The sequence below is a fragment of the Silurus meridionalis genome, chromosome 23 (assembly GCF_014805685.1).
Source record: "Silurus meridionalis isolate SWU-2019-XX chromosome 23, ASM1480568v1, whole genome shotgun sequence".
Taxonomy (NCBI): Eukaryota; Metazoa; Chordata; class Actinopteri; order Siluriformes; family Siluridae; genus Silurus; species Silurus meridionalis.
Genome location: NC_060906.1, coordinates 20941631 through 20952064, shown reverse-complemented (window position 1 = coordinate 20952064; position 10434 = coordinate 20941631). Strand labels below are relative to the sequence as shown.

The 10434-nt window shown below is 36.6% G+C and overlaps 2 protein-coding genes across 4 annotated transcripts; one reads left to right on the top strand and one right to left on the bottom strand.

Annotated features, from left to right (window-relative positions):
* Positions 1-1419: 1419 nt before the first annotated feature.
* gja12.1 (gap junction protein, alpha 12.1) lies at positions 1420-3818 on the top strand. 2 transcript variants are annotated; one of them, XM_046836452.1, is made up of 3 exons: positions 1420-1573; positions 2078-2148; positions 2340-3818. In XM_046836452.1, exon 3 carries the CDS (start codon positions 2344-2346, stop codon positions 2932-2934), a length of 591 nt encoding a protein of 196 aa, XP_046692408.1. In that variant the 5' UTR covers positions 1420-1573; positions 2078-2148; positions 2340-2343; the 3' UTR covers positions 2935-3818. The 2 variants fall into 2 exon arrangements, with proteins under 2 accessions (XP_046692408.1, XP_046692407.1); XM_046836451.1 differs by having other exon boundaries at positions 1421-1573; positions 2237-3818.
* A 3120-nt stretch (positions 3819-6938) lies between these two features.
* On the bottom strand, positions 6939-8329 carry gja12.2 (gap junction protein alpha 12.2). Of its 2 annotated transcripts, none has more exons than XM_046836449.1 (2): positions 8242-8329; positions 6939-7884 (listed from the first exon to the last, which is right to left on the bottom strand). In XM_046836449.1, the coding sequence occupies exon 2, from the start codon at positions 7869-7871 to the stop codon at positions 7167-7169; it is 705 nt and encodes a 234-aa protein (XP_046692405.1). In that variant the 5' UTR covers positions 7872-7884; positions 8242-8329; the 3' UTR covers positions 6939-7166. The 2 variants fall into 2 exon arrangements, with proteins under 2 accessions (XP_046692405.1, XP_046692406.1); XM_046836450.1 differs by having other exon boundaries at positions 6939-7913; positions 8242-8316.
* Between the last annotated feature and the right edge of the window lie 2105 nt (positions 8330-10434).

The following is a 10434-nucleotide window of genomic DNA, read 5'->3' as shown; positions in this document are numbered from 1 at the left end:
ATCTATCTATCTATCTATCTATCTATCTATCTATCTATCTATCTATCTATCTATCTATCTATCTATCTATCTATCTATCTATCCATCCATCCATCCATCCATCCATCCATCCATCCATCCATCCATCCATCTGGATAAAAAATAACTAACTAGCTAGCTAGCAAGTTACTTGAGAGATACCACTATTTAATTCAGTCATCTGTCTCCAACCAGTCAGGAAAAGTGGCCATATCTCTTGCCCTAGCCTTGTGCTTTGACCCTGACAGCATAGTCGTGTGGGTTTAAAGGGAAACGCTGTATTTGTTTGAATTCTGAACTTAACACCAGACAGCATCAGCTAAACTGCTATGGCTGCTTGCAATCATTTGAAAACCACAACAAATCTTCTACAGAAAACCTTTGATTGTACTTTAATGTATTGTTTTATTGTCTGTTATTGCTGTTGTTGTAGGATTTATTTGCAGTGAACTGCAGTATCATGTGACTATGTGTGATAACATAAAAGGCTTTAGGAAAAAACAATCAACACATTTCAGCCAAGTTTTCTGCTGATTAGCACAGGTAGAAAAAGATCATCGGCAATGTCTAACTGATACTTAAGCCAAAACTAGCAAGCTAATTAATGATAAGTGGTAGTTCTGTGGTTAGGATGTTTGGGTCTTTGAGAAAACCCTGAACCCTCAAATGCTCAGTTATGTATAAAATGACATTGATGTAATGGATGAGGGTGTCTGGCAAATGCCATAAATGTAGAAGTAAAGGTAAACCATCACCTGAGAAATTGATAAAAGGCTGACATTAGTAACTCTTTGGTAATGCTTGGAATTCTGAGGAAGAACACTTACTCGTGGGTGAGTGTGCAGGGCAGGTGGGAGCTCAGTTGATAAGGCATTGGACTTTGGATTGGAAGATCTCAAATTCAAATCCCAGCAATGCCGATCTGCTACTGCTGGGCCCCTGAGCAAGGCCCTTAACCCTTAACTGCTAAACGTCGCTCTGGATAACAGCATCAGCCAAATGTAAACACTTGTTTATTACCTTTATATTATTAAATGATGTAAATAATGTTAGTTAATGAAAGCCAAATCAAAAGTATAGCAGATTATCCTTCCTTCTCTCTGCAGTGAATCTACAGTCAGGAATCTTTAAACAGGAAAAAAAGACACATATTTCACGTATAACCACATTTATGGTGTATTTTTTCCAAAGGTTTGACAAACTTTTTAAAATAATGGAACTCGTGACTTGTTAGACAAAACTAAAAAAGAAGTCGAATTCGTAATAATTTAATTATTATTCTTATATTATCCTTATTTCGGAACATTTTGGAATTTTGGACGTCCCACCAAACAGCACGTCCTAGGTTTAATGATTGATCCGTCACCACTCCAAATGACTCTTCCAGTCCTGAGCATGCTGGTAAATTATCACTTATAGAGCTGAGGAGCGACGTGACTCAACGTCCAACAATATTGCGAAACCGAACATGAATTAAAGGTCAGGTGTAAAAGCCTGTTGTGTTTTTTTTTCTTTATTCATTCGTTTTTGAACTTCGGCTGTGTCTGAATCCAAGGTGAGTAAATAGCTGTATTTTATATTTTTATTAAATATTTACTGGTTTAAGCCATATGGACATTTTTGTAAAAAGATTATAGTAGATCCTTGTATCTCTACTTGTTAAACACTACAGGCCAATTTGGAGAAATTATTGTTGTTAGATTGCGAGTATTTCAAAGTTCTGTGGTATTAATTCATTATTTATTTATTTATTTATAATAAGAAATAGTCTTATTCTCCTGTCAAAGAGCTATTTTTTTTGTTTAATTACAATAATGATATTTTATTTAGTCACAAAAGATATTTATGATTGTATATTTTTGCTTTTTTTTTTTTTGCTTTTTTTTTTGCTTTTTTTTTTAGCATTTTTTACTTTCAGAAATAGTTCAAAACTATACCATAATATAACTTGTATGTCTTTATTTTTTACAAATGACTATTTAATGTATATTTTTACACTGATGTGTGATATTCCAGCTCATAACAGCAGCAATGTTTGCCCGTACTCTACTTTTTCCAGGTTGAATCTAGACCTTGGACTCTTCTATTTTTGAGTTCAGCTCTCAGACCTAATCCACAAAGCCACCTTAGGTACTTTTCCTTAACAATATTTACATTTTATACTGTATATACTGTAAATCAGACCAGTGTTTGAGTGAAATTTTATTTTGAAATCCAGGCAAAATGGGTGAATGGGGATTTCTGTCCAAGCTGCTGGATAAAGTTCAGTCTCATTCCACTGTCATCGGGAAGGTATGGATGACTGTACTTTTCGTCTTCAGGATCATGGTCATCGGCGCTGGGGCTGAGAAAGTGTGGGGTGATGAGCAAAGTAAAATGGTGTGCAACACCAAGCAGCCAGGTTGCACCAACGTGTGCTACGACCAAGCGTTCCCCATTTCCCACATCCGCTTCTGGACCTTGCAGATCATCTTCGTGTCCACACCGACGCTCATGTACCTTGGGCACGTTATGCACATCCTTCACAAGGAAAATAAACTCAGGCAGTATCTCCTAAACCAAGTGAATGGCGGCAAGCTGCCCAAATACTCTGACGAGAAGGGCAACGTGCAAATCAAAGGCGACTTGTTGGCTAGTTACCTGATCAGCGTGATCGTTAAAATCTGTCTCGAGACAGCATTTATAGTAGGCCAGTACTATCTGTACGGCTTTGTGATGGTCCCGAAAATCGTCTGCACTCGTTACCCGTGTCCCTACACCGTCGAGTGCTTCATGTCTCGTCCCACCGAGAAGACCGTCTTCATCATCTTTATGCTGGTGGTCTCCTGTGTGTCTTTACTCCTGAACGTTATTGAGATGTTCTATCTGATCTGCCGAAGATCCCAAAGACGTAATAAACTGAGATCAAGCTCTTAGTTCCTTAAGAGTATTTTCTTTTTCTAAAATGGACAGAGTTGCAAATCTGGAGACAACAACATTACATTATTTTCAGCATGGCTTTTTACGAGTTAATTCTATGTATATAATACGAGGTAGTTCAAAAAAGATTCGTGACTAGGTTTGTAACACACCAACAGAGGGCAGCACAAGACTGCTTGCGCAGTCACAAGGAGCACAACTTTCATTAGTCATTGCGCCAAAAGACATCGTCCCAAAGTACTTTCTTGTCAACTTTTTTGATACAACCTTATATTTTTAGATAAATCAGGTTTTGGTTTAAGACCTTGTTTACTTCAATGTGCATCTTTAAGTTTTTTATTTTCGATTTTTTTGTATTATTTCACGGGCACATACAGGCGTTTGTTTCATATTAAACTGTTCGTTCATTGTGTCATTGTTTCCTCGGATTTGAAACAAATTTTTTTTTTTTACCAAATATAAATATATTAAACATTTTATCGTCTTCTTAAGGGATTGTTTGAATAAAATTAGTTCCATATTTATATCATTTATTCCATATTTATCATAGGTGGGTATCTGTTATCCTCTGTGTATATGTATTCCTTTAACAAAACCTTTAAGAGACTGTTTTATGAACTATAGCATAGATCTTATTTCATTATTGTGCTGCAGTTTAAACCTGTAACATGAACAGAACATTTTGTAACTAAGGATTTGGAAAAATCTAATATAAATCTGTAGAAGATTTAAGAGATGGAGGGATTTTTGATTTCTCGTTAACATGACAATAGCTAATGTGTTTTTCTATGTATATTAAATATGACAATAAATTAATAATGCATGTGATGTTTCTTTTATAAAAGGGAGTAATAAAATAATCCATGTGCTGTTATTGAAAATCATGTTTTGTGTTTCATTGTGGTGAGCCATTAAGAAAGGAAATGAGTAGAAAAAGTTTTTGATTCTAGGAGAAGTGCTGGAGTTTCCTGACTTCTTCCTCATTGCATATACAAGATAAACAAAAGTATCTGGATGCCTGACATTTTCAGCTATAATTCATTCTTCTTTAAACTGTTACGTCAAAGTTTGGAGCACACAATTGTATAGAAAGTCTTTGGATGTAGAACAATTGTATTTTCCCTTCCCTTGAACTAGGAGACCCAAACCTGCACATGACAATACTCCTGTGCATAAAGTACGCTTCATGAAGAGATAAGATTTACCTTTATTCGTCCCACAGTGCGGAAATGTCTCTGTTACAGCAGCAAAGAAAAAGAAATGTGAAAATATGTAAAAAATTGAATAAAAATTGAATATATTCTTTACATGGGTTAAAGTGGAAGATCTCCTGCCATAGAGCTCCAAACCTATTGAACACCTCCTGCATCCCAGGCCTCCTCACCTCCCCTACATCAGTACCTCAAAGACCTTATCACTCCTCAAACTGCACCATGTTGCCTGAGATCCTCCAGCACTGCTTGACTTGTTCCTTCTCTCAGGGTAAGAGGTAAGTATACTGGTGGAATGAACTTCCCCTAGATGGCTGAAGTGAAAGCGGACTCTCTGGCAATCTTCAAGTGTCAGGTGAAGACCCACCTCTTCCTAAAACACTAACACTTTTCCAGGTTTGCTTTGTCAAAAAAAAAAAAAAAACTTGTAGGCTATAATTTATGTAAATTTTGTAATCTAGCGTTCCAGTGTAGATTTATTCATTGATAAAGAACACGTTTGTACGTCGCTCTGAACAATGGCGTCTGCTAAATGCCTTAAATGTAAATGAACCTGTCTTTATTAGTGCCTTGAATGAGCACAAATCTCTACAAACACACTCTTAAAATCTAGTGGAACACCTTCCCGGAAGAGGAACATACTTTGCTCTCATATTTTGTGAGGGAAGTTTAACCAGCTTACGTCAAGAAAGGAGGAAATAATGAGATTTTGCAGCACAGGATGTGGAACTAAACTCCTAAAATGGCAAGTGACGGACGTCTAGAAGCTTGAATTAGTAACGGTTCAACATCAGTGCACAAGTTTTCTTTGGATTTCCAATTGCTTAGTGAGTGACAAAACGACAGACAGACAGACAGACAGACAGACAGACAGACAGACAGACAGACAGACAGACATACAGACAGATGTGCATTTATACGGAGTATGTAAGCAGTAAATGATTTGCGTCATGGCGGTCTAGGCGAAATGAGAAATACCGGAATGACGTGATTATTTGTTTTCATTTTATTTCCTATAGCAACCTGCATGTGTTTTCTCATTTAATACCACTGCATTTTTCCAATGCTAATATATTTTAGTTTGAGACACAATGCAAAGCATGTACAGGTACGTTTGTGCAAAGTATACATAGCTTTAATGTCTATGCATTAGTATAACAGTCATCTGTCCACCAATCCATGACCATAAAGTGTATTAAGTCAAATCAAGTGGCCTTTATTGTCATTTTTGCCATATACAGTACACAGTAATACAGAAAACAACATTCCTCCAGGACCAAAATGCACAAAAAAAAAAATCACAATTTAACACTAGATAACACAAAGGTATATGCTAGATGTTAGATCATAGAATGGGAGTGTGTGTTGTCTGGCCCCAGTTTATTCTCCAGCATATTGTGTACGGATTTAGCACCTATCTGGCACCTCCTAGTGTTAATGCCCATGTCAATGATGTAATACACTTAAACCGTACACAAAAAGAAAATTCTTCTTCTTTTGGCTTTACCCATTAGGGGTCACCACAGCGGATCGTCCGTCTCCATACAACCCCCTGTCCTTTACATCTGCCTCTTTCAAACCAGACTTAAACTCAGAAGATTAAGCTCACAAAAGACAGTGTTCTTAATTTGTTTGTATGCTACGATGATATTAATTTAAACGAAAATGAAACGACTTGTATTTGCGTAATCGTGTCTGTTTTTCGCCAAATGGATTGAGGTACACCAGCACTGATTTTTTAATAAAAGGAAAACAAATGAAGTAGGATTTTGACAAAGGACAGGAAATCTCAATACAGTGCATTGTAGGATTCTATGACGTGTATATGTACAGTAATAATGCAGTCTTTCCCCCAGATATTTTTAATAATAATAAATGCATTATAAAATCAATATAAAACTCTAAGAATAAAAATTAAGTAAAATTTAGAAAGAATTATTTGAAGGATATAAATAGTGGATTTAATGGAGTGAACACGAATTTCAGGAGCTATGAGGATGGATTTGGAATGTAATTAATATCAAAAGTCTGCGACAATGGCTTAGAGCTGCAGTTTGCATGAACATTTCTTCATTTAAGCATCCATCACTGAACAATACACCTCAACAATGATGGAACTGTAATGAATGAACGTTCAGTCGCACCCCATTAAGGATGGGTTTCCTTTTGAGTCTGGTTCCTCTCAAGGTTTTCTCCACATGTCATCTCAGGGAGTTTTTCTTTGCCACAGTGGCCATTGGTTCACTCATTAGAGATCAACATTTAACAATTATATGTAACAAACTTATAGACACTAAACTTCTGCAAACTTTATGACCTGTTTCTCTCTGTAAATCTTCTTTGAGACAATGTCTATTGTTAAAAAGTGTTCTACATAATAAAATTTAATTATATTAAAGTGAATGAATGAAAGAAAAGTAACTTGTTTTTCAGAATCCGAATTCATCAGTATGTAACAAGCCTTGTGTTCGACTTTCAGAGCTGTGTAACGTAATTAAATATGCTTTATATCATTCTATTTTGAACAAAAACTTCCTGGAAGACAATTTTTATTGCTGATATGATACAAATGATGTGACAGACTGAAAGAAATCAAGCCTTCATACTACTAAGAACAAGACAGGAAGAAAATCAGATTTTTTTTCTGGTGTTGCAAAATATTTTTATGTTGTTGCGAGTTGAATTTTTTTTTTAAATGCAGTGTAGTATCATGTTTTTTTAATTATAGTGTATATATATAGGGACAAACATCATGGATAAACACATAATTCACTTTAATTCTTAAATTCTGTAAAGCTGCTTTGAGAAAAGCTCTATAGAAATAAACTTGGCTTGACTTCATTGATATAATATATATATTATAGTTTATTATATAGATATTATTACTTATTAGGACTTTTTATTATTATTGTCTTGGTGTAGTGTTACACCCCTTATTCTCCACATTGTGCAATGGTAAATAAATTTTTTCAGTTAAAAACAAACAAAAACAAACCCAGACTGGATTTCATCCGATTTTCAGCAATGCGTTTCCTCAGTAAGATATTCCTGTTGATGCTTTTTTCCCTTGGAAGCCCGACAGATCAGATAAACGATCTCTGCAACATTAAGTAGCAACGAGACACATGCAACTACCAGCATGAATAAGATGAAGATGGTCTTCTCAGTCGGACGTGACATGAAGCACTCGATGACATGAGGACATGGAAGTTCTTTACAGAAAAGTTTCGGTTCCATCATGAATCCATACAGGTAGTACTGGCCAACGATGAAGCCTGCTTCGAACAAAATGGTCATTAGGATGCAAGAGACGTAGATGCGCAGGAGACTCCCTTTGTACTGAAGCTTTCCGTTGTCGTCGGTGTATTTGGGGAGTTTGTTTCCTCGCTTCTCGGCATACTTTTGCCTCAGTTTGTCCTCCGCGTGGATCACGTGCAGGGCGTAGCCGAGGTACACGATCGTCGGTAGGCTCACGAAGATGATCTGCAGCACCCAGAAGCGGCTGTGAGAGATGGGAAAAAGGTGATCGTAGCACACGTTTCTGCAGCCAGGCGTATTTATGTTGCACACCATGTTGGACTGTTCGTCACCCCAGACTTTATCGATTCCACCGAGAACCATGATGCGGAAGATTAAAAGCACCGTCAGCCAAACCTTACCGATGTTCGTGGAGTGCGATTGCACTTTGTCGAGCAACTTGGAGAGGAAACCCCAGTCTCCCATGGCTTAAGTTTGACTAAAGACAAAGGAAGGAAGCGTTTAGCACTGAAAAGGGAAATGAAAAAAATTCAACATTTCTAGTGTTAAAATGTACAACAAAAATTATACAAACACAGAAAAATATAATTATTGCTTGTGTTTAAAATAAGCATGAGTATTATAGTATAATATACTACAAATGTAAAAGATATTGCAACTAATATATAGCTGTCTAAACAACACCTCATGTCCACAGATACACAACTGATCTGTAGAATCAACTTAAATTACATTATATTTAGTACCATTTCTTTTTTTATAACTAATATATTAATGAGTAAACCTAATTCAGCTGTCGCTGGTAAGGTAAATTTCAGAAAGACATTTTTCTTACCTCCAAATTTTTCAAAATGCAAAAACCAATTCCAAATCCAAGTATGAAGACAATCTGACAGACATTTCCTTTTAATCAGGGTTTAACCACAATACGTTTCCACCCACAAGCATCATGTCATGAAGGAACATTATTTCACAATGCACACACACAGACACACACACACACACACACACACACACACACACACACACACACACACACACACACACATTTTAACACAAGTTCTCACTCACAAATAAGGTGCACTGATTTTCCATGTGCTTTTTTCCACATAAGCAAGGCTTCTCAGATTGTTGAATTTTTTTGCCTTTAACTGACATTTTCATTCAGATCTATAGAACACTGTCACACTCTCTGTCTCAGTCTCATGAGCCATGTCTCATGGCTCTATTTCATCATAGTTCTCATACAGTGTGACATGTAATCACTTTAAAAGACCACTGAAACTACAAAATGGAAGCAGATTTCGCTTAAAAATTTGACCCATTCAGTCAGCGCTTCTATGACGTGGAAAAAAAAATTAATAACCCCAGAGTGAACAGCATCAAATTCAGCTGGTGTGAATGGGATAAATAACAGGAAACCATTATAATGTTCTATAGGTGGCACCCATATACATTTCTTTACTTTAAACAAATGTCTTCATGTCTTCAGTGTTGCTGCTCATAAAACATAAGTCTTTTACACGTTCATAAGAACAAGTGTTTGAGAGAATGTGTTTAAAATACAGTTGAGGATTTATTAAACATCACAGAGATACTTTTCCATAGGAGGAGAAAATATATGTATGGTGTATAAACAAAATTCTGACTTCCTCAGGCATTCTCTTGAAGTAGGAGAGCCAAACTTGTTCCAGCACGACAGTGCAGCTATGCACAAAGGGTTGGTGTGGAAGATCTTGAGTGGCCTGCTATAGAGCTCTGGCTTCAACCCTAGTTAACACCTTTGAGATGAATGTGAACTGCACACCAGGCCTCCTCACGCTCACCTTCATCGTTCTTGAATATACAGTGGTACCTTGACCTACAAATGCATTAATGTACGAGTTTTCCGAGGAACGAGCGGTCACTCCGTAGATTTTTTGCTCTGTTACGCGAGCAAAAGAATTGAGGTACGAGCTCGAGACGCCGCTGCTAGATGGCGAAGCGAAGCCAGAAAGTGAAGATTGTGACGAAATTTAAGATAAGCAAAGAAGAAAAAGTAAAAAATAAAAGTTTAGGGATACGTAGTGTACAGTAGTGATAGAGAGAGTAGCAAAAAACGAGTTTTCCCTCCTTCACTTTTCGTGATTGGTGAGGTAAATATTCTTGTGCTAATTATCAGAAAATGTGAAACAGGTGCATGAGGTGACTGTTTGAGGTCTGTACAGTATATGATTCATGGGATAATACAGACAAAAACAACATATTTGGGAGTATTTTGGACAAGTTGGGCATGTTTGCATCAACCAAGTCTGGTATTATAGACTTGGAATATGTTTTGGTCAAACTGACTGAACTCCAGACCTCCTCATCCAACATCAGGGCATGATCTCACCAATCCTCTTGTTGCTGAATGGTAATAAAGGTTCTGGAACTCAATCTGGAATGTCATATTCAAACATTGTATATGTGCAGATGCATGCAATCATCCCTATTATTCACCAGACACTGTGGTTCTGTAGTTCTCAACATTAATATATTCATTGGTGGGCCTTGGACAGAGATTAAATGTAAGTAAATATATAAACTTATAAATGACAATCCCAATTCTTTTCATCAGCACTAGATTTCTCTTTGTTGACCCCTTCATAGTTAAAATGATAGTCAGCATGCTTTCCATGCTAAACATGCTGTGTCAGCACATTCATGCTTAATGATGATTGAGTTTAAAGGTCATCATCGCAATCAATTGCAAATTATTTTAAGGTTGCAAAACTCTGGGATTGTTCTGAGAGTCCATCTATTCCACAGAAATGTGTAATCTGCACAGGACAAGTTGAACAGTTTTTTTTTACCTTAAACAATAACTTGAATAAAGTTTTGGATAACCAAGTTTTTATGCTTTGTGATTGAATGTGCAGTTGAAAGCAAATCATATTTTTATCATGGTCCATTGGTTCCTTCTGGGTTCTTTAGTTTCCTCCTAATCAGGGCAAGAAGTGGACTGTCTGAGATAAATCGTAAGATTTGGTATTCCATCCAGGATGTG

Excerpts from the sequence above, each read along its gene's own strand:
- gja12.2 (XM_046836449.1), bottom strand. The coding sequence starts at position 7,871 with ATGGGAGACTGGGGTTTCCTCTCCAAGTTGCTCGACAAAGTGCAATCG.
- gja12.1 (XM_046836451.1), top strand. The coding sequence starts at position 2,242 with ATGGGTGAATGGGGATTTCTGTCCAAGCTGCTGGATAAAGTTCAGTCT.